Raw genomic sequence first — 23,627 nt, forward strand, 5'->3', positions numbered from 1 at the left:
AAACATCAATCAAAATGTAAAATAATATTGAACTCATGGCTTCAAAGGAATATAACAATTTTCGGCAAGGTTTTACTATCCAAGATGGAGTACGTTATATCAAGAGCTATTTACTCTGCTTTTTCATTAAAAATGTATCAAACTATTAAACAAGATAAATTTCAACTTTTTCTGGAAGGATAAATGCCATTATATCAGAAAAGCTGACTTGATCAAGAGTATTGAAAAGGGTGGCATGAAAGTCAGAGATAAAGGACTCATAAAGACTCCTTTTGGTTCAGTATCCCCAATTTAATATTTGTCCAAAAAATGGGCTGAGTTGATTTTCTACTGCGCTGTGACTATGATTTATATAAATTACCTGTAAAATCATCGGACTTCCATCAGGATGTTCTTCTATACTGGAAATTATTATTTAAGCACGATTTCACACCACATAATACACCCCTATGGAACAACATATTCTGAGTAATAGAAAATCTTTGTTTCTAGGAACTTGGATGGAAAAAGGAATATGGGCAGTAACACATTTGATGGATAATTTTGGTAATTTGTTGTAATATAGAGATTTTTGTGATAAATTTAACTTTCAGTGTCCAATTAGAGAATATAGAGCGATAAAGGCCATCCCAGCACCCATGAAAACAATGATTCAACAATCTGTAATGCACTCTAACATTATATCAGAAATGAGACCACTCTGTATTGAAGGTATAAATTTAAATAGCAAACAGTTTACAAAAAAGTTTATCAGAATTGTGTTATCCAAACATTATTACCCTAGTGCAGGGGTAGGCAAGTTCGGTCCTAGAGAGCCGCAGTCCTGCAGAGTTCAGCTCCAACCCTAATCAAACACACCTGAACAAGCTAATCAATGTCTTCAGGATTACTAAGGCTATAGGCAGGTGAGGTTTTTTTTCAGGGTTGGAGCTGAACTCTGCAGGACTGCGGATCTCTAGGACCGAACTTGCCTACCCCTGCCCTAGTCAATTGAAAAGAAAATATGTTCTTCAAGATTTCACTGATGAAGAGGCTAAAAAAACTAAGGAAGCGATACTCATCTTTACGTGACTTTTAACATCTTGAATGATATTTACCCATCCTGTTGCTTTTTACATGAGAGATTTAACTGGGAGAACAACTCGTGTGGTTTTTGTGAAAAAGAAATTGAAACGATAGAAAATTTTCTTTCAATGTCAATTTATACAGGAATTTTGGCTTTAGCATTATACCCTTTGAATGTGATTGCAATTAAAGTTGGGGTGGTTTTGAAAGATAAGAACTTAGAATTTTTGATAAACAACCTGATTAGGTAAACACTTTATTCACCGATGTAAATATTTACAGGTGAAACCCCATTTCAACGGATGGAAGAATGAAAGTTATTTGTAAAATCTCTTTAATGCATGATGGACAGAAATGCCCTGAAACTTCTTTTTGATTTGGACTTGTTTTCATTACTTGAATGAGACCCTCACCTTTGCCTATTTTTATTTATTCATTTATTTATTTTTGTATTCAATTAGGCTACTATTGATTTTTTATTTTTTAATATAATTTGCTTTGTTAAAATGCTGTATCAACACGACAAACATATGAATTGTAGTTGACGTCATATGCCACAAATGTTTGTATTTTAATTCTGTTTGAGCATAATAATAATAATTAAAAAAAAAGTTATGGTAACAGCAGAGGGCGCTGTTTACCAGCATTTTACTATAGATTCCGCGTCATGGTGAATTGTTCTAAAATGTTTTTAAAATGTGAAAAATTGTTTTAAATGCTAGGGGGAAAAGTTTTATTTGAAATCTAGAATATACTTAAAGAAACTATTTAATTATGTTCAAATCCTAAATTAATTCATAAAAATTAATGACGTAATTCCATAATAAATAATAAATTAAAGTGTACATTTAAAATAAAAAATATAGATGTATCCTTATTTATCGTCAAATTTTTTCTTTTTATTTAACATCACAATTTATTTATCTATCTATTTGTTTCCCCTCCTTCATAGCAATAGCTAGGCAACGTTATTTGCTGACCTACATAGCCTATTATGAACCAAATGAGGATTTAATTTATATTCACTAACATTTGTTGTTTTCTTTATCTCAAGTGTTATATGAGCCCCTTTAGGTTGTCTGTGTACAGAATTACTGAAGATAAACTAAAAGAAGGTAAATTCTATAAATTATATAGTGGTAGGCTAAATACTGTTTGTGTAAACAGCAACCAACAGCATCTAGTTTACACTTAAGTTATAGATGCTACGCACATAAAACGTAAATAAAAGTATTGTTATTTGTAATGTGGGTAAATTGTCTAAGCAGTAGGCTAGTGGACGGTTAGCAAAAGCACCCGCTGTCAACACGTTTGGGTATTTGCATTTGATGTAAATAGACACTACCAAAATTTTAATCTTTTTCATCTTTACAGGTGGCTGCATTGAGCAAAGCTTTAACTTCCCTTGACATTGATTGTGAGATGTGTTTTATTACTCAACCTCTCTCTCTCTAGGTATGCTGGAACACCATCTCACAGAGAAAAGCCAGCACCTCTGTGGGTTACCAGGCAACCAAAATGACTCATCACCTCCACTTCCGTGAAAGCTTGTTAGCAGCATCAGTTTGTCTGCAGCCCATTGGTCCTTATCATTAATACATTCCTTCCATTGGGAAGACGCATTTAGTCCCCTGCACACTTCTGAGCTGCTGAACTGATAGAGTCGCACTTCATACTGACTGAAATACACATAGGCCTACACACGTGCACACATTCACATGGGAAGCTGTTTTCACATGAATCATGTAACAGTAAATAAAAATAAAATAATGAAAATAACATTACTGTAAATTCATAGAATCGTAGGATAACATGTTGCTTGTTCTCACTTAGTACTCTATCTATCTATCTAGCTAGCTAGCTAACTAGCTGTCTATCAGCCTATCAGCCTATCTATCTAGCTATCTATCTTGCTAGCTATCAGCCTATCTATCTATCTATCTATCTATCTATCTTGCTAGCTAGCTACCTACAAAACCACTTGGCAACACTTTAAGCACATAGAACACCCTAGCTCTCTCTAATTAACATATATTTTTGTAGTATATGTTGTGCTCTACGTATGAAATATTACCTTGGCTCTGGAAAATGAGACAAGACTAATCTTTCACCACCAGCTTCCTGTGCACTTTTATTAATAATGCATGTTCTACATTTTTTTTATTACGCTTTATTTGAAAAATAGGGTAAAATTCTGATGTTATGGACCTTGAAAGGTCGTTCTAGTAATATAGCCTACAGGGCTATGAAATATAAAGCATATTTGCTCTGGATTTATAGTTCCACTGCACTGATATAAACAGTCAAACCTGGAGTGCAGATACAGAGCAGAGAGAAGTCAGAAGAAAAAGAACAGAAGTACATTATAAATGACTGACTCCCAAGTGTCATCTCAAACATAAAAGTTGGAAGGTAGAAAAAGGAAGAGAGCAGCAATGACTCATTTGTGTCAGCACCTGTCAGTATGATGGCACCTGGAAGTCACAAGGATGACATTAGGATATATAATGTAAATGTACAATGTCACACACTCCCCTGTATGAATGGATTCAGGGATTCCGTATGTTTACACTATATGTATTTACTTACATGTCTGAGATTTATGACTATTTACACCAGCCTTTCCTAATTTACCGAACGCATATATTTACAGCAAAATGTGACTTTTACTGTGGAAAAAAAACACCCAAGGCCAATTCACAGCAGTTGAAATCCTCCATGCTCTCTTAAAAACAGAGGCTGCTTTGTCACTCTTGCTCCAAATGAACAATAATTGACAATAATTGAGCTGGGAAAATGTTTGTCTGTCTTTCTCACACACAATTGTGGGTGTCTATGGAAAGTGATTATTATTATAATCTTGGTTGAGCTGAGCTAATATAATATAATAATATAATATATGTTATATATTATTATTATTATTATTAATAATAATTATATTGATTGTGGTCATAATAATAGGAGTAATAATGAGATAATTATTTTGTTAAATAAGCTATGTCCAATGACCACAACATTTTTTTTTATCATGATATCATGTTATTAACATTTTGTAATGTAATACTTGTACGCTTACTGCATGTAGGGGAAATGCTCATGTTCTTTTGTTTTCATGTTCTTTGCTCGTGTTCTTATGTGAACACTTCCTCTCACTGGAATGAACTGGTTTATTGGATCAGGCTCAGTTCTTTATGTTTCCTCAGCTTCTTCAGCTAGCCAATTACAGGCATAAGATACCAGAGAAGCGCTGCATTGAACACAAATGAAAGACTGAGCACTGACAGGGATGAATGAATGGATTTAGACATGGGACGAGGTAGAGATAAAGAACCCTGGAACCCTGGATGAAGGACAATGTACAAGAAGAAGGGGAGTGAAGGAAAACAGAGAAAGAGAAAACCAAATCTGTGCCACAACAGATGAAAATATTATTGTTTAGAAATTGCTCGTTCATAGCTTGGGAGACTGAATGGAGTTCAATTTCATTTAAAAGGATAGTTCACCCAAAAATCTAAATTCTCATCCTCATGTCATTCCAAACCTGTATGATTTTCTTTCTTTTCAAAAGTGTGGGGTTTTTTTTCTATACAGTGAAAGTCAAGGGGATTGAATGTTATTTCCAAATATCTTCTGTTGTTTTCAGCAGAAAAAAGAAAGCTATGGTTTGGAATGACATGAGGGCAAGTAAATGATAACAATTTATTTATTTTGATGAACTATCCACTAACTATATCAACTTTGTCTCAAATTCCTTAGAAATAAAAAAGACACAACAGAAACTAAGAGACACATGTGAGATTACCCGGAAGCAAAAGTCTGTTATTTCTCATTGCTGCTAAAAGGGATGTCATTTGTCACATTTCTTATGGGATCATACAAGGCTGAGTATGTCTGGCTGAGCAGACAGAGTTTTCCATCAGGGGTCACCTGGGAGAGAGACTGCATCTGCTTAGATTTCTCTCGTTGTAATCAGAGACATGCGTGTATTCTCTCTGGGCAAACAAGCAGAAAGTGGAAGAGTACGACATGGACTATTATGTCATTCAGGGACAGAGATAAATGTACTGTATGTAGCAGTTTAAAGTTTGCTTGAATATGTGTCTGTGTTTGCTCTTCTGTTCAGAACATTATAGACGTCAGGGGGTCCTTAATGCTGCAGACAGTGTGTGGGTGCAAGAACATACTGATACATTAGTATTAGTATATTAGTAATTAAATGATACACATTAGTACTTTTTGAAAGGGTACCACAGCAGTGACAGCTTTTGCACTACTACTTTTCTTGGTTACACTTTATTTTACAGTACGTGTACTTACAGTGTACTTACCCAAGAAAGTACTGGGTAGTATAAGGTAACTACATGGTTTAAGCTTAGGTTTAGGGGTAGGTTCAGGGTTAGTACCTAGTTATTACCCAGTTATTGTGATCACTATAATAAGTACATAGTATGTACTCGCGGAACAGGACTGTAAAATAAAGTGCAAACCATTTTTTTTTTTAAGAAAAGAAGGACATGTTATGTTTTGTTTTTTGTAACGAACCTGCAAATTGAGTTTAACTTGTACTAAATACACAATATTCCTTAATTCTGAGGAAGTAAATGTTTCCGTGAGGTCACACAGGAAGACAAACTGTTTAAACTGTTTCAGAGGAAGTACAGACTGAACTGGGGTCTTGAATCAACACATCCAAACCTGATGTTCACCAGAAGTTCATGATAATGTGGACCCAGCTTATAAAAGGTAGGCTTTTTAAAGTATACAGCTATTCGAATATGTCAAATGATAAAAACTTGGAGTTCTTGAATAGGATAAAAGCTTCCTCAAATGTTTCATGCTGACAATGCAGAAAGCTGCTCCAATACTTAATGTGAGAGACAGTAACATCATCTGTCTCTCTCAGACTGACCTGCATTTAAAGGGTTACATAAGGGTACAAAAGGTCATGTGAAGAGCTTTTTAGTATTAAAGAGGATGGAATGTCCAACTCAAGGATGAAGTGCTCTGTTCAAACTGTGTCCAGGAGAGGACGATGTATGCTACAAGGTGACTTTCTGTACTGCTGGAAAAATCCCAGAGGCACCAGGAGTTTACGAGCCTGTAAGTAACCTTGAAAGACCAGCAAGTCTTCCTGAAAACATGTTCATGATATTCAACCTATACAAGTGACTAATTAAAAACTAATCATTGGCACAAATAACTAGTTTTTGATCTTTGCATTAAAAATCAATTTTATATTGGAATATAAACTGCTTTTGTGTACTTCTATAACAGAACTAAAGATATGATAAAACTAAAACAGATACATGGACTCTATTGATGGGATCTATTGTTGGTGCTTTGGTCAGGAATATTTTATGTTGCTTTGGGAAAAAGGGAGAGTTGGTAAGACAACATGGATGAGTTTAGTTTAAGACCATGCTGGGAAAATGGAGATGCTGTCTTTCCATGGGCTCACAGCCAAAGCATAGGATTAGTAACACCCTGAAATTCCCCCACACTCCCCTACTCCATTACGCAAGCCAGTCATGGACTCCCATGCCTTGAGAGTGGGGATTTAATAAAGTGTTGCAGTATCAAAGTACTGCCACTGTTTCCATTGACTTCACTGTCTCTCATACCTAATATACAGGAGTTTTCAAACTGGAGTCCCCAAACCCTTAATATTTGCATATTATTCTTATTCAAGAGTTTGGGGTCAGAAAGTTTTTTTTCTCTTTTTTAAGAATTGTATACTTTTATTCAGCAAGGATGCATTGATCAAAAGTGACATTAAAGACATTTATAATTTTACAAAAGATTTCTTCAAATAAATGCTGTTCTTTTGAACTTTATATTCATCAAAGAATCCTGGGGGAAAATGTATCATGGCTTACATAAAAATATAAGAAATGTTTCTTGAGCCCCAAATCCGCATATTAGAATGATTTCTGAAGGATCATGTTGCACTGAACTGGAATAAAAATTTTCCATTGCCATCACAGGAATAAATAGCATTTTAAAATATATTAAAATAAAAAACAGTTATTTTAAATTGTAATAATATTACTGTTTTTACTGATTTATTGATTTTACTGATATTAGGTCAAATAAATGCCTTGGTGATTATTGGATAGAAAAATATATTTTGAAGAAAATATTTGGTAGAAAAAGACATGCTGTTAACTCAATATATAGTAATATTTTCAGAAAATATTTTAATAATTTGCTTTGGCTTTAGAACAATGACAACATAAAATACATTTATTTAATTTTATGTTATCTTTATAATATAATGCTTCCTATTTTTCACAGGCAGTATAAAAACAAACATATTATTACTACAATATTACATTCACCATAAATACATTACATACATAAATAAACAAATAAATGCTATTTAAATTAAACAACATAAATAAATCAGGGGGTATTACCGTCTTCTCCAGTTATTCTGTTCAGTGGCAACACGATACCTAAACTGGGGTGATAAAGATTAGTTTGGGGCCCATCACAGCATCTCATTCGGTAGTGCTATCACAGGCTGTAAAACTGTGATTCATGCACTTCAATCTAGCAACCATGCAGTCACTACACAATGCGGCCCCTAATAATAAGCCCTTTGTCAGCTGACTCTCAAATCACACTGAGAGCAAACAGGCGGTACTGGTTCATCTTATAACTAGGGGCCTCTCTGTTTCCCAGAATGCACCAGCAGGCTGCTTCCCGAAGGACCACAATAGATGTGACCTAATGCTGACTTTGCTTAGATAGATAAAACATTCACAAACCACTCATTTGGAAACAAGCTATTGATATGCAAAGCTCTATCAGAGGCTGAAATCAACATACTTTGCGTGTTCCGTTCCCTTTAAAACATCGTAAATAGGCTGCAATAAAATTCAAACATGCTGTTCACGGAAAATAACCTTGCATTCAAGGAGAACACAATTCCTGGAGACTCCTAGTGTATTTTACTAGTAATGATGAAAAGAATTGTGGACAGATTTCTCAGAAATGGTTCATTCACCTGTAGTCCTGCACTACTCTTGTGAACACACACCTTGAAGTACAGAACGTTTCTTAAAGTCAATGAACTTTGCCAAGGTCTTAGGTCACTGATGTGATCAAAAATACAAAATTTTATATTTTGAGTGATTTAAAGAAAAAAATGAGCACAGTAAGGAGGAAAATGGCAAGAGCAAAGATCAGAGACACTTATTCTTGTGTCAATTCGAAATTCAACCTTGAAATGTAGAGGTCACTGTCTGGTGTGTGGCGTGTTCTTGTGTACTCAGCATGCATCTTTGTGTTGTTGTACAGGTATGAGTGTAAGGCAATGAAAACTTGATGACAGCTTGGAAATGAGCCATTATCAGGCAGGATTCCGGCTTTCACCTTTCCTGTACTACTGACTTGTCTTATGACTGGACACAAAGAACAATGGAGTAAGGAGGTGAGCAGAGGAAGGAGGGAGGACAGAAAGGAGGAAAGAGGAGGGAACAAGCAGGTCGTGGAGTATGTAAGGTCAGCAGAGTCAGGTTTCCTGGTTGAGCTGAAATCTGCTCTATAACCATTAACGCAAGTGACTCAGGCGTCCAGTTTGCTCCCACTGTTAACCACAGAGGTTACCAAAGAGGTCACAAAGGTCAATTCCCAGGGTCCAGTGAATCTCAATAATGCTATTTGTGTTTGTTGTTGTTGTTTTCGTTTTTTGAAACATTATCATTGTCCAGGCAGAGGTCGTTGTCAATTTTTTGTGGAAGTGGAAGCCACTTACACTTCAGAAGTCTATGTGTTTATGCAAGTGTTCACACATTGAAGTGGTTAGGGGTGTATTTTTAATAGCTAACCTAGACACTCAGAGTTGTAAGAGGATATATACTCCTGCAGAAAGAATGGGATGGTGGTATTTACACTGACTTATACCACAGTAGGAGTTTGGAAAGGTCCTGTTTTCTGTTCAGCCATTAAGATATTTTTGTCCTCCTGAACAACAGAGGAAAAAGAGGCAGGATCAACCTGTGCTCAGCTAGCTGATGGGGTTAAAGCATGCATGGTTACTTTAAAGGGATAGTTCACATTCTGTCATTGTTTACTCACCCTCATGGCATTCCATACTGTAGCTATTTTTTCTTACATGGAACACATAAAAAGAAGTTATGCTTTTCATAGCACTGTAAAAAAAAAAATTCTGTTAAATTTACGATAAAAACGTGCAGGCGTGGTTGCCAGAAATTCACAGTAAAATTATTTAAAGTCTTATGGAGTGGCATACTGGTGCCTATATATTTTACAGTTTATAACTGTATATTTCATCAAGTGATATTAATATGCCTATCTGCTTGAAGTACCAAAATCATGAACATTTAGTAATAGCCACCATAATAATACAAGAGGTAAAACAGAAAGCCACATTATGAATCATTGTAAGTTCATTGTAACTGTCTATAAAACATGGACAATAATCATATATAGATGCGCACAAGGGCATACAAACAAAGACACCATCGCGGCAACACATATGTACTTTACTGATAACAAAAATAAGAAGAAAAACATAAATCTGACAGTATTTTAAAGTAAAATTACATGTGATGTTAAACAATTTACAATTATTCACCACGTAATTTTCGACGTAACGTACTGTACAGTTTACCAAGTAACAGGATTTTACTGTAACGTTTTTTACACTTCAAGAACTTACATGTTTATTTTCATCTATATTTATCTGAATGTATTTTCACCTCAAATATTTAACAAAAAGTTCAAATTGCTCCAATCATCCATGGGCTCATCAATTTTTTAGTTTTTTTCTTCTTCTTAATATTCTGAAGTTTATGGCATAATAAAAAGAGGGACAGAAAGTTCCTTTTTGCTTTTTAAATTCCTTTCAGAACCTGCATTTCAATTTACAGTACACAAAAGCAAATTCACTAAATGTTAGCCTAACTTCTTCTGAAACATGCTATTGGCTAAATCTGTTTGTCTTAAGTAAACCCTCTCAGTGTGCATTTTTAAAGAGCTTTCATTGGATTTAGCATCTGTTTATTCTCTCCTGCTCTTAAATGTGGCGTCTCATCGTATTTATCCCATAACTACAGCTGAGCGTAGGTTCCAAAACCCATCACCACGCTAACAAAGTTTTATTCTCGTTCCTGCAAACAACCATAATTACAACATTGCCATTCAAACAGAATTTGGCTATTGATAATGCATGTATGTAAGCCTGCATAATTGAAACTCAAAAAAGAAGAAAGCGGAAGAAAACGGCAGAGCAGCTGAATGAACGTGTGGCCTGACCTGCTGAACCCTCTTCAGTGGTCAGTTCTAGCAGAAGTGCGCAGTAAGTCAAGGACAGTGTTGGCTGTCCCCAGAGAGAAGGCTTGACTTGGGTACAGCCATGTCATTTTGTGATGCTTGGCTCCATGCCTCAAGTCGGCAGCTGCCATAAATAAACTGTGTTGAGAGCCACTGGCTTGCACCCAACCACGTCTAAACTGGAGGGGGGCAGAAAGACTACTAGACAGAATCTGACTCTGCACTGGAGGCAGTGGCCTTCTCCTTAACCCCATTCATTTAAGTGCTTAACCAAAATGGCTGAGCAATGCTCAGTACAAGCAAAAGGAAGAAAAAAAAACATAAACATAAGGAAATCCAAAAATGCTGTTCATCTATTCTATATTTCATAAAAGGCCCACTCTAACAAAACATAGAAATGCAAAGACCACAGTACACCATGTTTATAAATCTACTGCAATTCAAAATGTTTGAAAAGACAATGTCTTGTTTTACATTCTCATTCAACATAAAGAGGAACATATTTCTCTATGTAAACTGTCTTGGGCGCTATCTCAATCCCCAACACCCTTATCCAACCTATAATTACCTCACTTATTGAGAAAGACACACCCAGACCAAGCACAAACACACATGAGTGCTTCCTGCAACACTTTTCAGCAGAGAGGGATCTTCACACAGGAAAAGAATGTGAATGCACAGTCTGGATTGGATGTGATGCAATACAAAGACCACATACCATGACAAAACGGCAGGAAATTTCTACTGTTTCCTCACGGGCTCCATGCAAAAACATACAGCACAAACAGTGTTATCCGATTCACAAACAAATCACTCTTATGAGTAGGTTCTTCTTAGTGAATCAAAAACATAACCTAAGTAGTCTGATTCCTGAGTGTTTTTTTTTTTTAAGATAAACTAAATAACTGAATCCAGTTACTGAACTGAATTAACATCTGACTGAATTAATGAATTAGAAGTTATCATTATTTTCAGTGATGTCTGCATCGAAATAATCAAAAGCAATTTTTGTGTCAGAATTATTACTTATTGTCCTAACAACATGTTGGTAAGTATGCAGTAGTAAACTAGACACTACTGTTTAAAAGTTTGGGCTCAGTAAGATTTTTTATGTTTTTGAAAGTTTGTTATGCTCACCAAGGCAATTTGATCGAAAATACAGATTTGATCTGTATTTGAAATAGTTTTATAATTGTTTTCTATTTGAACATACATTAAAACGTATATTGTATGTATATCATCAGCATACTTATATTATATATTCTGTAGGAACTGCACTATGTTTTCTCATACACACTCATAGCCCAAAAGCTGTAGATGACATATTAAGTATTTATGAACACCCAAAAACACATCTGTGCACATATACACATATACACAGAGATCAGATGTAATCTGGCCACATCAGCTCAATAAGGTCTGAGAAATAAGTCACTTGTTCAAGCAAAGCAGAAAACAGATGGAGAAAAGATGAAGAGGTAAACAGCCATTGTGTGTTGCACAATGCAGAAAAAAACAAGCAGATGTGGGAGAAATCTTTGCTTTATTAGTTCTACCCATTTTTCCAAAGAAGACAAAAAAAAATACACCAAAATAAATATTTTGGACTTTTTCAAAAACCATTCAAAAAGGCATTGGAGATCATAATCAAATTCGAATTGGTCAGCAAAAATGCTGCTATATAAGTGTTGAGTGATACTCAAAGTGTTCAAACTACTGTTAACTTCATGCTGTGTATTACATGGTTGCATGATATAAATGCATGTGCAGCTTATTCATAATACACAAAAATATAAAAATGTTTTTATCCCTTTTTTGTCCTTTACATTTTAAGAAATAACATAAATGACTGCGAAATATGAAAACATGGCAATCCATGCAGGTTTATACAGAGCAAACCATTTATAAAGCTAATTTAAAAATGGAGAATGGCATATATTTTCAGTGAGTGCTATTCTAAGTGCTTATGTGGTTGCGTGCATGTGCTCTTTCAGCACAGAGTTGTCAATAAGGACATTAAGTGATGAATGCATTCTAGAAGTTTTCAAACTGACAATCAAAGTCTGTCATTCGGCACAAGATGTACTTCCACTGCCGATCCCTGCAAAGCATAAAAAAAAAACAGACTGTTATCTCCCACAAAAGGAAAACAATTTTTTTAGCCATTAACAGCAACTAAAACTATTACGTTAATGTATCCGTCTGTAATATAACAGATTGTTATTTTGACATAAATGCATTAGTGACAAAACCACTATGTGCAAAGGAAGAGGAAGTGCTCATACAGACCTCAGTACACCACTGAAAGTAGTTTGAGCACCCCTTATGAAGTAGCCGTAACTGGGGATTACCATCTCCCCCTCTTCTTTGTAGTACTCTGGAACATCACTCGTCTTCCTGTGTATAAATCATGAAAATTAATTTAAAGGAAAGGTTATAAGTTATGTGAAAAACATCCTATTGTACAGTTTTAATATAATTATCAGAGGACACATAATCCTAAAATCTATAACAGCGTATAACTTGTGATGTATAGAGGTTGTTTAGTAACTGTATGAGCATATTAGATCACCATTTTTTATTCCAAGACTCACCAGCAGGAATATGGGCACCTGCGGGCATATCGACAGCAGTAAAATTGCCATTCTCGATCCAGAACCGCTTCAAAGTACTTACTTTGCACACCAGCAACCAGCCCATTGTTAGTGCAAACTGAGGACCTGTAGACAGTACAAATATGGATTTTATATAGAGTGAAGAGGCTGAACAGCAGACACTTGTTATTTTTTAAATGAATATGAATCCTTCAAAACAAAGCTTTGGAATGTTTGTGTATTCCACGGTCTCACATGTGGCATATGGTTGTGTGAGGTGTGCCTGACTTTAGCTATTGACCTTTTTTTGTGTGCATCTTCCTGTTTATACTGAAGGGCTGACTAAAACTGCAAGAGGAACGTGTGCTTGACAAACATTCATGAACACAGCATTAGGTCTGTCCTTTTTGTCTGGCGCCATTAGTTCCATTTTGCCATTGAAGGGCTTTAATGAAGATCTTGAAATTAATCTTTTTGATTTTTCACAGGTTGTTACCAAATATCGGTGTCATTTGACTGCAGATATTCAGAAAAATAGCGGTGGGTGAGATATTGCTATTGAACAGCAGTTAAATAAGAAGTTAATATTGAGTAACTTCGATTTTAGACACACGTTATTTTGTCTGTTTTTACTTTGCTAATGACAATAGTTCCAAACAAAGCCACAGTAGTCCCTGTGCAACAGATTGTAGTGGGATTTTGCTTTCTGTTTGAATCATTGTTTTTGAATAATCGGTTGAGTGAATGATTCAATGACTCATTCATATAGACATTTGACTGGTTTGGTTCCAGAAAGAATCAGCATTGTTAAACAAAAAGATTGTGAAGTGAATGAATGATTCAGTGTGAAGTGAATGATTCAATGACTCGTTCATAAAGAAAGTTCAGTTGTTTCGTTCCTGAATAAATCAGCATTGTTGAATGAATTGGTTAAAGGGACAGTTCACCCAAAAATTAAAATTACCCCATGATTTACTCACCCTCAAGCCATCCTAGGTGTATATGACATTCTTCTTTCAGATAAATACAATCGGAGTTATATTAAATAATGTCCAGGATAATCCATGCTTTATAATGGGAGTGGATGCTTGCCCAAAATTTGAAGTCCAAAAAATTGCACCCATCAATTATAAAAGAGGTCCACACGGCTCCGGGGGCTTAATAAAGGCCTTCTCAAGTGAAGCAATGCGTTTGTGTAAGAAAAATATCCATATTTAAAACTTTATAAACTGTAATCTCTAGCTTCCGCTAACTGTCCTCCACACGTTCACGAGAGAGTGGCGTCCCAGTTTATGACTTTTTTTTTTTTGGAAAAAAGTTTTCATTTTTGGGTGAACTATCCCTTTAAGTGAATGTTTCATCGTCTCTTTCATAAAGACAATTCACTTGTTTCATTACTGAATGAATCAGTATTGTTGAATTAATTGGTTAAGTGAATGTTTCAATTACTCATTCATAAAGATAAATCACTTGTTTTATACCTGCATGAATCAGAAAGATTGAACAAACATCATTCAATGACTCACTCATAAAGACAGTCCCTTGCTGGCTTCTGTTGGTGAAATGATGTAAGCTGAAGGAATGCATGGAGTGATACAGTGAACATCCCAGTGCTATTGGGTTCCTGTATCAACACTCTTGGTATGCCACTCGTCCAATCAGATTTAAGGACTGGAACTAACTGTCATATATGCATAACCCACAATAGTTTTTATCATATTTAACCCATGTAATTAAATGTCCGCAGGTATGATAAACTTTGACTTTTGACCATAAATAGTAAAATGTTTGTTACAGCAGGAAAGAGTTTACCCGTCATGGCTAGTTTGCAAAACAAGTTTTTACATGTCATTGCAATAATTCTAAATTGCTTTAACAAGTCAATAATTATAAGACTGAGAAGTTGTTTTTCATATAAGTTTTTCTTAAGCCAGCAAATGTCAACTCTGAGGTGGCTGTGAGACGGGGAGTAGTTTTTAAGGTTTTCTGTAAATACAGGTTTATTTAGGGTTTCTGCTTGTTTATGGCCCATACAAACTGTTGTCATCACAACAGGGACACAAACATGAGTTCTGCACTGCTCCCAAGCCACCAGCAATGCCAGACTTTTGTCATAGCAACACTAATGCTATGGGCAGCTATTCCACCAATAGGAAGTAGGCCAGGGCCTTCTCCCAGTGGAATGTCATCTATGACGTAGTGCAAATCAGAGACACTGTTCTTATAATGTGAAGAGGGAAAAAGGAAGTAAGATCCTCTTAAAAAACAGCCATTGATATAGGTGGGGTATATATTCAAATTATGCAATCATGTAAACAACTGATTCTCCAACAAGGTGAATGTCTAAATGTAAAAGGCACATATGTCCGATATGGCATATATATATATATATTGGTAAACAGAACAGTTTAAGGAAACATATTTTTCAAATTGAAAATATATTTTGATTAAACCATGAAATGCCAAAATATTTATAAAAATTTTCGTCAGGGGGCAAGAAAATACATTTTGGATTTTGGGAAAATGCATTTTTGGTAACACTTTAGTATAGGGACCAATTCTCACTATTAACTAGATGCTTATTAGCATGCCTATTATTAACATATTGCCTGTTTATTAGTAATTATAAAGAACATATTCTGCATGACCATATTATACATCCCTAATCCTAACTACCTTACTAACTATTAATAAACAGCAAATTAGGAGTTTATGGAGGCAAAAGTTATAGTTAATGGTCTGTTAATAGCGAGAATTAGACCTTAAAATAAAGTGTGACCCATTTAAAAAAAAAAAACATGTTTATTAGTACGTATAACTCACATATTAATGTCCTATTCTGCATGATCATATTTCAGATCCCTTAATCCTACCCCATACCTAAACTTAACAACTACCTAACCATTAATAAGCAGCAAATAAGCGAATTTATTGAGGCAAAAGTAAGTTAATAGTAAGAATTGGTCCCCAAACTAAAGTGTGACCAAAAACTACACTCTAAAAAATGCTGGGTTAAATACAACCCAGTGCCAGAAGGTTGGGTTAAACATTTAACCCAACCGCTGGGTCAAAACAACCCAATTGCTGGGTTTGTCCCTATTTTACCCAGCACTGGGTTGTATTTAACCCAGCATTTTTTAGAGTGTATATGAAGAAATATAAGTAGCTAAAGCTTACTGAAAAAAAAAAAATAAATACATATATATATGTTATCAATATTAAAGGTGCTGTATGTAGGATTGACACCGAGTGGTTGAACTAGGTACTGCAGTCCAATTTCAAAATATTGGAGAGGCCCCTCCTCCTCAGACCTGACGCACAGGCAGGTTGCCAGATTGACGACACCAACAGGAACAAGCGCACTTGACGATGAATGAAATTAAATAAGCAGTGTTTTCTGCCAACTGGCAACCCGGGGTGCCGAAATACAATTGGGTAAACTGGCAGTGGGTGGGTTTCACAAACCAAAACAGAGACCGACAATCGGGCCCAGAACGCACATTTTCAAAGGAGAATAACTAACTGTAGCATTGTTTTTCAGATAAACAAGTAGCCTATGTTAACTTAGCATGTTTCTTAAATATCTGCAAACATATTATGGTATTTGTATGCTTTAGTATAGTCAAAAACTTACATACAGCACCTTTAAGGGGGAAGTCGTGTGCTCTGGGTGTGTGTTCACTGCTGTTTGTGTGCACTTGGATGGGTTAAATGCAGAGCACTAATTCTGAGTATGGGTCACATGTCACTTCACTTTAAGAATACATTTTTGGCCATTTTTTAATATTTTAAATCAGTCCACAAATTGTGAAACTGATCTAAAGAGCATAAGATGATTTCTTAATTGTAAGTTCCCAGCATGCAGTAAGACTGACAGACAGTATTCCCTCACAAAGCTCTAGTAGTGCGCAGCAGACAGGTCATTGGCACTGGCTCTAAAGAAATCTTACAGAGTGGGCAGTAGATCAGGGAAAACTATACTGAGTCCAATTAACCCACTGGAAAAACTCCCCCAATGCTGCTGGAGTGGGTGGAGAAACCTTGATGGAGCACTGAATGGCCCTTGGCGCTGTTGCTTATGCCCTCAGAGACTGATCGCAGCAACCAGACATTTCCTGTTCTAACAAGCTGGAGAATTAGTAAAATAAGGTCACTTTTGTCATGAGAATCACACAGATTGTAAGTCATCTTAAGGGTCTTGCAGGAAGATATGTCTTTCAAAGCATGATATGAAGAGCCTGAGCCAAATAAAAAATCACAGAAAGTTACAGGGACATTTGTGGTGTTACAACACACATCACATCATTAGAAAAAATGGAGGAAGGAAAGAAGGCAATCATCTCACTTTAAGACATTACGGTTATTGTAGAGGGGAAAATCATGAGAGTGCTATGAATCATTTTTCATGTCAGACCATTCTGGGCAAAACATTCACGTTCCTGTGGACAACCAGAGTCTAGATGCAGGAAAGACTATTTCATTGTCGAACACGAAAGTCGGTTTTGGATGAATAGCTCTTTTCATAATACTTATTGTTCCAAAGCAGCTTTGCAAAAAAATAGTGCCTTAGTAGTCTTGAGTGATCATGTCAATGTTGAGCATGACAAAGAAAGCAGCCAGTATAAAGTTTAAACCAGTGCACAGTATGCTTTTATTTATTGTAGCCACTGGTGTTTACCTTCAGTTTGAACTTTATGTTTTTATATCAAGGCAGCAGCAATTAATTATCAAAATATCCATTCATAGAGTGTCCTGACACTGCAGCACTGTGAGTATAGAATGAGCTTGTTATTCCAGGAAAAATTTAATCCTGAATGTGTTCAAAACAACAAAGCTTATACTGTTCAATGCAGTTCAAGCAAATCTCATAAACCTTTAACTGGTCAGATTTCAGTCTGAGAAGTTAGTCCTCGGGACTCTGTGTAAACCTGGCAAAAATGAGAGAATAGTGCATGCAGACATTTGATGTAATTAGTTGTAATTGACAGTCAGAAATGAATGTACTATGAGATACTGTTATGTTTGCAATATCCGCAATCTTATTTCAGTATGAATGTTACAGAGATGTGAAGCTTTATTGTACAGTTCTGTTTATAAAATAAGAATGTAAAAATTACTGTTTATCATCACAATGAATTTTAATAATGGCTGCATTCTGTGTACTAAATAATTTCGTCTAATTTGTGTTAATGCATTTTAATATGTTTTAGACTTTTTTGCCTTCTTTTCCACATTAGTTGGTCATTGGTTTATCTGGCTGTGACAAGTATCAGTAGGTGGTAAGCAGTGGTGTTATTAATGCCCCAGTTTTTGTGGGTGTGTGTGAAGAGTTTTTTAATTCTGGTTTTATGTTGCATGCAGAAATACATAAATAAATAATTCAATTCATATCTATTATAATAACTATAGATCATCTCAGAAATCTGTCGGATATTGGAACTGGAACTGAGATAGCATGTAACCAGGACCACATGACAGTTCATTAGAAGAGAAGAAATAATAACATGTCAGACCTACGTTCATGGGTCCAAGATGTTGTGCTGTAATTGGAATGAACACTGCAAACCTTGCAGTGCTTCAACAAGAAACCTTTTAACAAAGCCCAAAGTACAACATTCAATACAACATATAACACAACTTAAATTTGAAACGTTATAGTGCTGTTCTTAATAAGATGTCACAGAACTGAAGTGATTCACAAATGTGCAATCAAACATGTCTGAGGTACATTTGTGGAGGCTTGTTAAAGTTTCATTTTGGCAGTAAACAAGGCCCTTAAACTTAAGTGTTGCCATTATATCTCTTCTGTGGCTTGTGGCTTACTGAGAACAGCCGACCTGAGGCAAAGATTAAATGACACTTATGAAATCTGGATTGGCCCAAACATCTGCTTGTGTTTCTCCAGTCCTATTTAAGAAACTTTCATTGTTTTCCCCTTGACAAACAAATGATCATGATGTTGTCAAAGCAAGCACTCAACTCTGAAAGCTAGCATTAGCTAGTGCTTTCAGTAAACATTCACATCTGAGTCTAATCATACATGCAAGAGAGCTCTCCATTTTAGTTAGTGTAAACCCAGCATACAAACACCAAACCTTTTTTAGGAAAGCTCGTTAGAAAAATATTTGCAACACAAGGGATGTCTGTGTAACGTCAAAAATCATTTCCATATATCTGTCCAAAAAGATGATATTCCAAATCTGTCTTTCATTCATGTATGTGTATTCACTGGACAACTGAAACTGTGCAGAGTTATAAAATAAAAATTAATTAAATAAAAAATGACAAAAATAATCTGTTTGTTCTCTATGTATCTATATGTATTAAACACTTTTTAAAAAGAATATACGTTGATCAGGGAGTCATTTCATGGTCTTTTCTGCTACACTGAATGTTATCATACAAAATATATATTTTCCGCAACACAAGGGTATCACATTTGTATCACATTTGTGACCCTGGACCACAAAACCAGTCATAAGGGTCAATTTTTCGAAATTGAGATTTATACATCATATGAAAGCTGAATAAATAAGCTTTCCATTGATGCATGGTTTGTTATGATAGGACAATATTTGGTCGAGATACAACTATTTGAAAATCTGGAATCTGAGGGTGCAAAAAATTCAAAATATTGAGAAAATCACCTTTAAAGTTGTCCAAATTAAGTTCTTAGCAATGCATATTACCAATCAAAAATGAAGTTTTAATATATTTACAGTAGGAAATTTACAAAATATCTTCATGGAACATGATCTTTAGTTAATATCCTAATGATTTTTGGCATAAAAGAAAAATCAATAATTTCGACCTATACGTTTTTTTGGCTATTGCTACAAATACAAATACCCCAGCGACTTAAGACTGGTTTTGTGGACCCAGGGTCACATTTGTGGAGCTGCTTGCTGTGTAGTATCAAAAACTATTTCCAAATAACTCTCCAAAAATTAGAAATTCTTTATCTTTCATTCATTTATGTGTATTGACTAGACACTTGAAACTGCAAAGTCCTAAAATAGTAATTATGAAAAGATGCATTCTTGCCATGTTTGGCAAACATGAGAAAAATATTCAGTTTATTCCATCTATTATATACTTTCTATGTATAACACACTATCGAGTGGGACGTCAGGGTATCATTTCATGGTCCTTTCTGCAACAGTGAATGTTATCATATAAAACATACTTGCAAATGTGTTTTGTATTATAGAGAGACATAAAAAAAAATGCATATGACTATATGGACCTGTGTTTGACAGCACACTGTGACCCGCATACATACAGACATACCATTCCAGCCCGGCTCTGTTGATATCGTCCCACCAGCATTCGTTGGGCTCTCCCCAGTCATAGGGAGTCCTCTGGCACTCAAAGTTCCACAGGCGGTCCGAGCCCTCTTTCTCACTGAAGTAACTCCTGATTGCTACTAAGACCTCACCATGGGGACACTGAAAGTTGAAGCCCTTGCGCCAGTTATTCTCCCACTCCTCACCGGTATCATGCATGTAGCCGTGCTGAGCGCTGACTGTGGAGAAAACCATCAGCAGGCACAGAGCCTGCAGAACATGTGCTGAGCTCATCCTGAAGTCAAACTCTGTGGAACTTCTCAATGCTCCCTCCGTCTTAAAGGCTCTCTGGGATGTGTTGTCCAGATGTTCTGCGTCCGGATCCAGGGGTGATCATTTTCACCATAAGCAGATAGTTGCGGTCAGGGATTGAACTTTCTTGTATTGTTAAGGAGAATGTTTCCAGCCTCCTCCCAGACTGTGCCGTAGACCCTGAGCTAGATTTTTTTAAAGAGAAATCTCACTTTAAGGCCAAACTTTTATGTAAACAGAATGGGCTTATTTTCAATCTATCATTCATTGTGTTAAACAGTGTGATGGAATGAGGAACTTTCACAGGAAATAACATTTGGACTGAGAAAACGAGTTATTTTTAATGAAACACTGTAAAATGTGAATACAGCTAGTTGTTACTTGTTACCTCAAGTATTTCTAGCTGATCTGACTCTTAAGAATTATTTCCATTGGTAGGTTACAGCCGAATTTATTCAGATTAATATGTAGTCATGTTAAAGTATTTTAGCCAAAGTTCACCCAAAAATGAAAATTTGCTTAAAATTAACACCCTCAGGCCATCCAAGATGTAGATGCATTTGACTCTTCATTGGAACAGATTTAGAAATTTAGAAATTTTGCATTACTGACCAATGGATATATATATATATATATATATATATATATAATATAATATTATTATTATTAAATTATTCAACCACTTGACTTGCAATATATTTTGCTGCCGAGAACAAAATGTTATGAGAACAATTTAGCACAGGCATTTCTATTATAGAAAATGTATTAATACACATTTGAGTGATTCCGACAAAATAAAGTTGATGATAAATGAAAAAAAAAAATCAAATTGGCTCTAAACATTCATGTACAAAATTATTCAAGCCCCAAAAGTCACATTTTGTGCAGAATCCTTTATTCTTTACATCACCCAGAAACTTGTAAACTTATAAAACAATTTGTTCTCAGTAGCTTTTGTGAGAGCTCTCTAGTTTACGTTTTGCGATAATATAAACATTCACACAGTCTAGATTTGCTATATAGTCTATATTGATTTACGTGAGGTTATGTATGTACAGTATGTGTATAAAGTTAGATGTACTATATTTCTAAATTTAAATATATGGCTGGGTCGATAATATAGTTTACATTTTGCGGCAAGACAATCAAGCAATTCTGTTATGGGGTAAAACGGAGAACACACAGGAACCCCTTGAAAAACATGCAAACTCCACCCAGAAAGGTCTCATAGCCTTAAACCAGGGACCTTCTTACTGCGAGGCCACAGTGCTACCCACTAAGCCACTGCACCACCCACAAGGATATATCTCTGACCTCTTATGGAACTATTTCTACCTCATTTAACCGTTAAAATGACCCAGTTAATTTAGATGTTACCAAATGAAACATTTTTACACAATCATAAAAGTTAACCTATTTTTTTCGCCAAAATATTTAATAAACAACCTAATGGAGTAAGTCATATTAAATAGGTTGATTCGTAGATGTTAAATAACATTTGTGACTTAATTAAAATGTTATTTAACATCTCTGAATCAACCTATATAAATTAAGTTACATCAGCAAACCTAAATGGAAAGATTTTTGGGTTACCTAGCAAAACAAAGTATGTTAATATTAAATAGCAATAACCCTTCAGAAAGAGGAGTCCTTGTTATGACCTCTAACTCACAAGTTACTCAAGGTCACTAATGTCAGAGGAACATTGTGTTATGCATGTGTCTGTACTGATTACAGCATTTTCCTCTTAATCAGCTGCTGATTTATTCACTTAATCAGTTTCATTCCATTTCATCCTCCCCTTTACTTTCAAATCCGAATGTATTACTATGCGATATTTAGTAACAATAAAAACAGATAATTTAGTATGTCAGGCCACATCAGATGCTGTAAGCCTTTGATCCCCTACAACTTTATCTCAGTGATAAGCCTTAGGCACAGTCTTGTAAAACACAAACATTTATCTCTGGAGCTCAGATAACAATCAGTGTTTAGGGCTTCTGCAGGGTTCTTTGAATTATCATAGTGCTCTGTTTAAACATTAACTTGTCTTATCAATGATCGGATGCAAAGCAAACTTTGTACTAGCATAGCGACTAACGGAGCTACAAAGCCATAATGTGGCAAGTTGAGTCATTAAACATTTGAAGACCTAAGCCAAAGTCAAAGTCGATATATTTACATTGTACAGGAGGAAACATGGAGCAATTTAACAGTGTATAAATGGTTAAATGTCTCTATAGTATTTTCTATGTTCATTGTTTTTTTGTTTTTGTTTTTGTTTTTTACATTTTCAAAAATATTTTTATGAAATAATAAATAGTAAAATATGTTTATTTTGTTTTATTTTTTATTTTATTTTTATTTTGTTGATGATAATGATTTTCCCCCCCAAATTTCTGATTTCTAAATTGCCTTAAATGTCCACTTTTTGGCTGTGTTTTCCTACTGACATGCTCTCTACAGTCCTCTACAGACCATTCTCTGTAGATCCCACCTTCTCATACCCCACGATTGGTCGATTATGTACAATGCCTGCACGCTATTGGTCAAACTACTTTTCAGTCATTACCTTCAGCAAGTATGAAAACAATAGGAAAACAAAGGTCCTTATAATTGATATATTTACATTGTACAGGAGGAAACATGGAGCAATTTTCAAATAAACCATTGTGCAAACATGTAAGACTGCACCTAAAGCAGACATGTAACATAAAACAGTTCAGGAGAATGGCACAAGTTATTACAACAAATATTGACAGTATAAATATACTGTTGCAATATTGCATATCAGAACACAATATATACATGGTGGAAATGGGACACGGTGCAGAGAACCAGCTTTTATATTAAATTATATAGTTTACATTTTGTGATGATATAAACAGCTACATAGCCAAGATGTGCTTAATGGTAAACAGTATATCGCTTTAAAGTATATCACTTTATATAAAGAGCTGTGCAATATTGCATATCATAACAAAATATATATAGTTGAAATGGGACATGGTGCAGAGAACCAAATTATTATATTATATTATATTATATTATATTATATTATATTATATTA

General features: G+C 35.2%; 1 protein-coding gene across 1 annotated transcript; it reads right to left on the bottom strand.

Annotated features, from left to right (window-relative positions):
- Positions 1-11,907: 11,907 nt before the first annotated feature.
- LOC107692436 (dermatopontin-like) lies at positions 11,908-20,669 on the bottom strand. The gene is made up of 4 exons (XM_016491483.1): positions 20,250-20,669; positions 12,960-13,085; positions 12,655-12,762; positions 11,908-12,466 (listed from the first exon to the last, which is right to left on the bottom strand). The coding sequence occupies exons 1-4, from the start codon at positions 20,537-20,539 to the stop codon at positions 12,400-12,402; spliced, it is 591 nt and encodes a 196-aa protein (XP_016346969.1). The 5' UTR covers positions 20,540-20,669; the 3' UTR covers positions 11,908-12,399.
- Between the last annotated feature and the right edge of the window lie 2,958 nt (positions 20,670-23,627).

Source organism: Sinocyclocheilus anshuiensis, unplaced genomic scaffold, assembly GCF_001515605.1.
Source record: "Sinocyclocheilus anshuiensis isolate Anshui unplaced genomic scaffold, SAMN03320099.WGS_v1.1 scaffold70, whole genome shotgun sequence".
In the NCBI taxonomy this organism is placed as follows: Eukaryota; Metazoa; Chordata; class Actinopteri; order Cypriniformes; family Cyprinidae; genus Sinocyclocheilus; species Sinocyclocheilus anshuiensis.

Coding starts and splice junctions, on each gene's coding strand:
- LOC107692436 (XM_016491483.1), bottom strand. CDS start 20,539: ATGAGCTCAGCACATGTTCTGCAGGCTCTGTGCCTGCTGATGGTTTTC. Junction 13,086..20,249: donor AACAGAGCCGGGCTGGAATG/GTATGTCTGTAT, acceptor TACTGTCTACAG/GTCCTCAGTTTGCACTAACA. Junction 12,467..12,654: donor ACTTTCAGTGGTGTACTGAG/GTCTGTATGAGC, acceptor TATGCTTTGCAG/GGATCGGCAGTGGAAGTACA.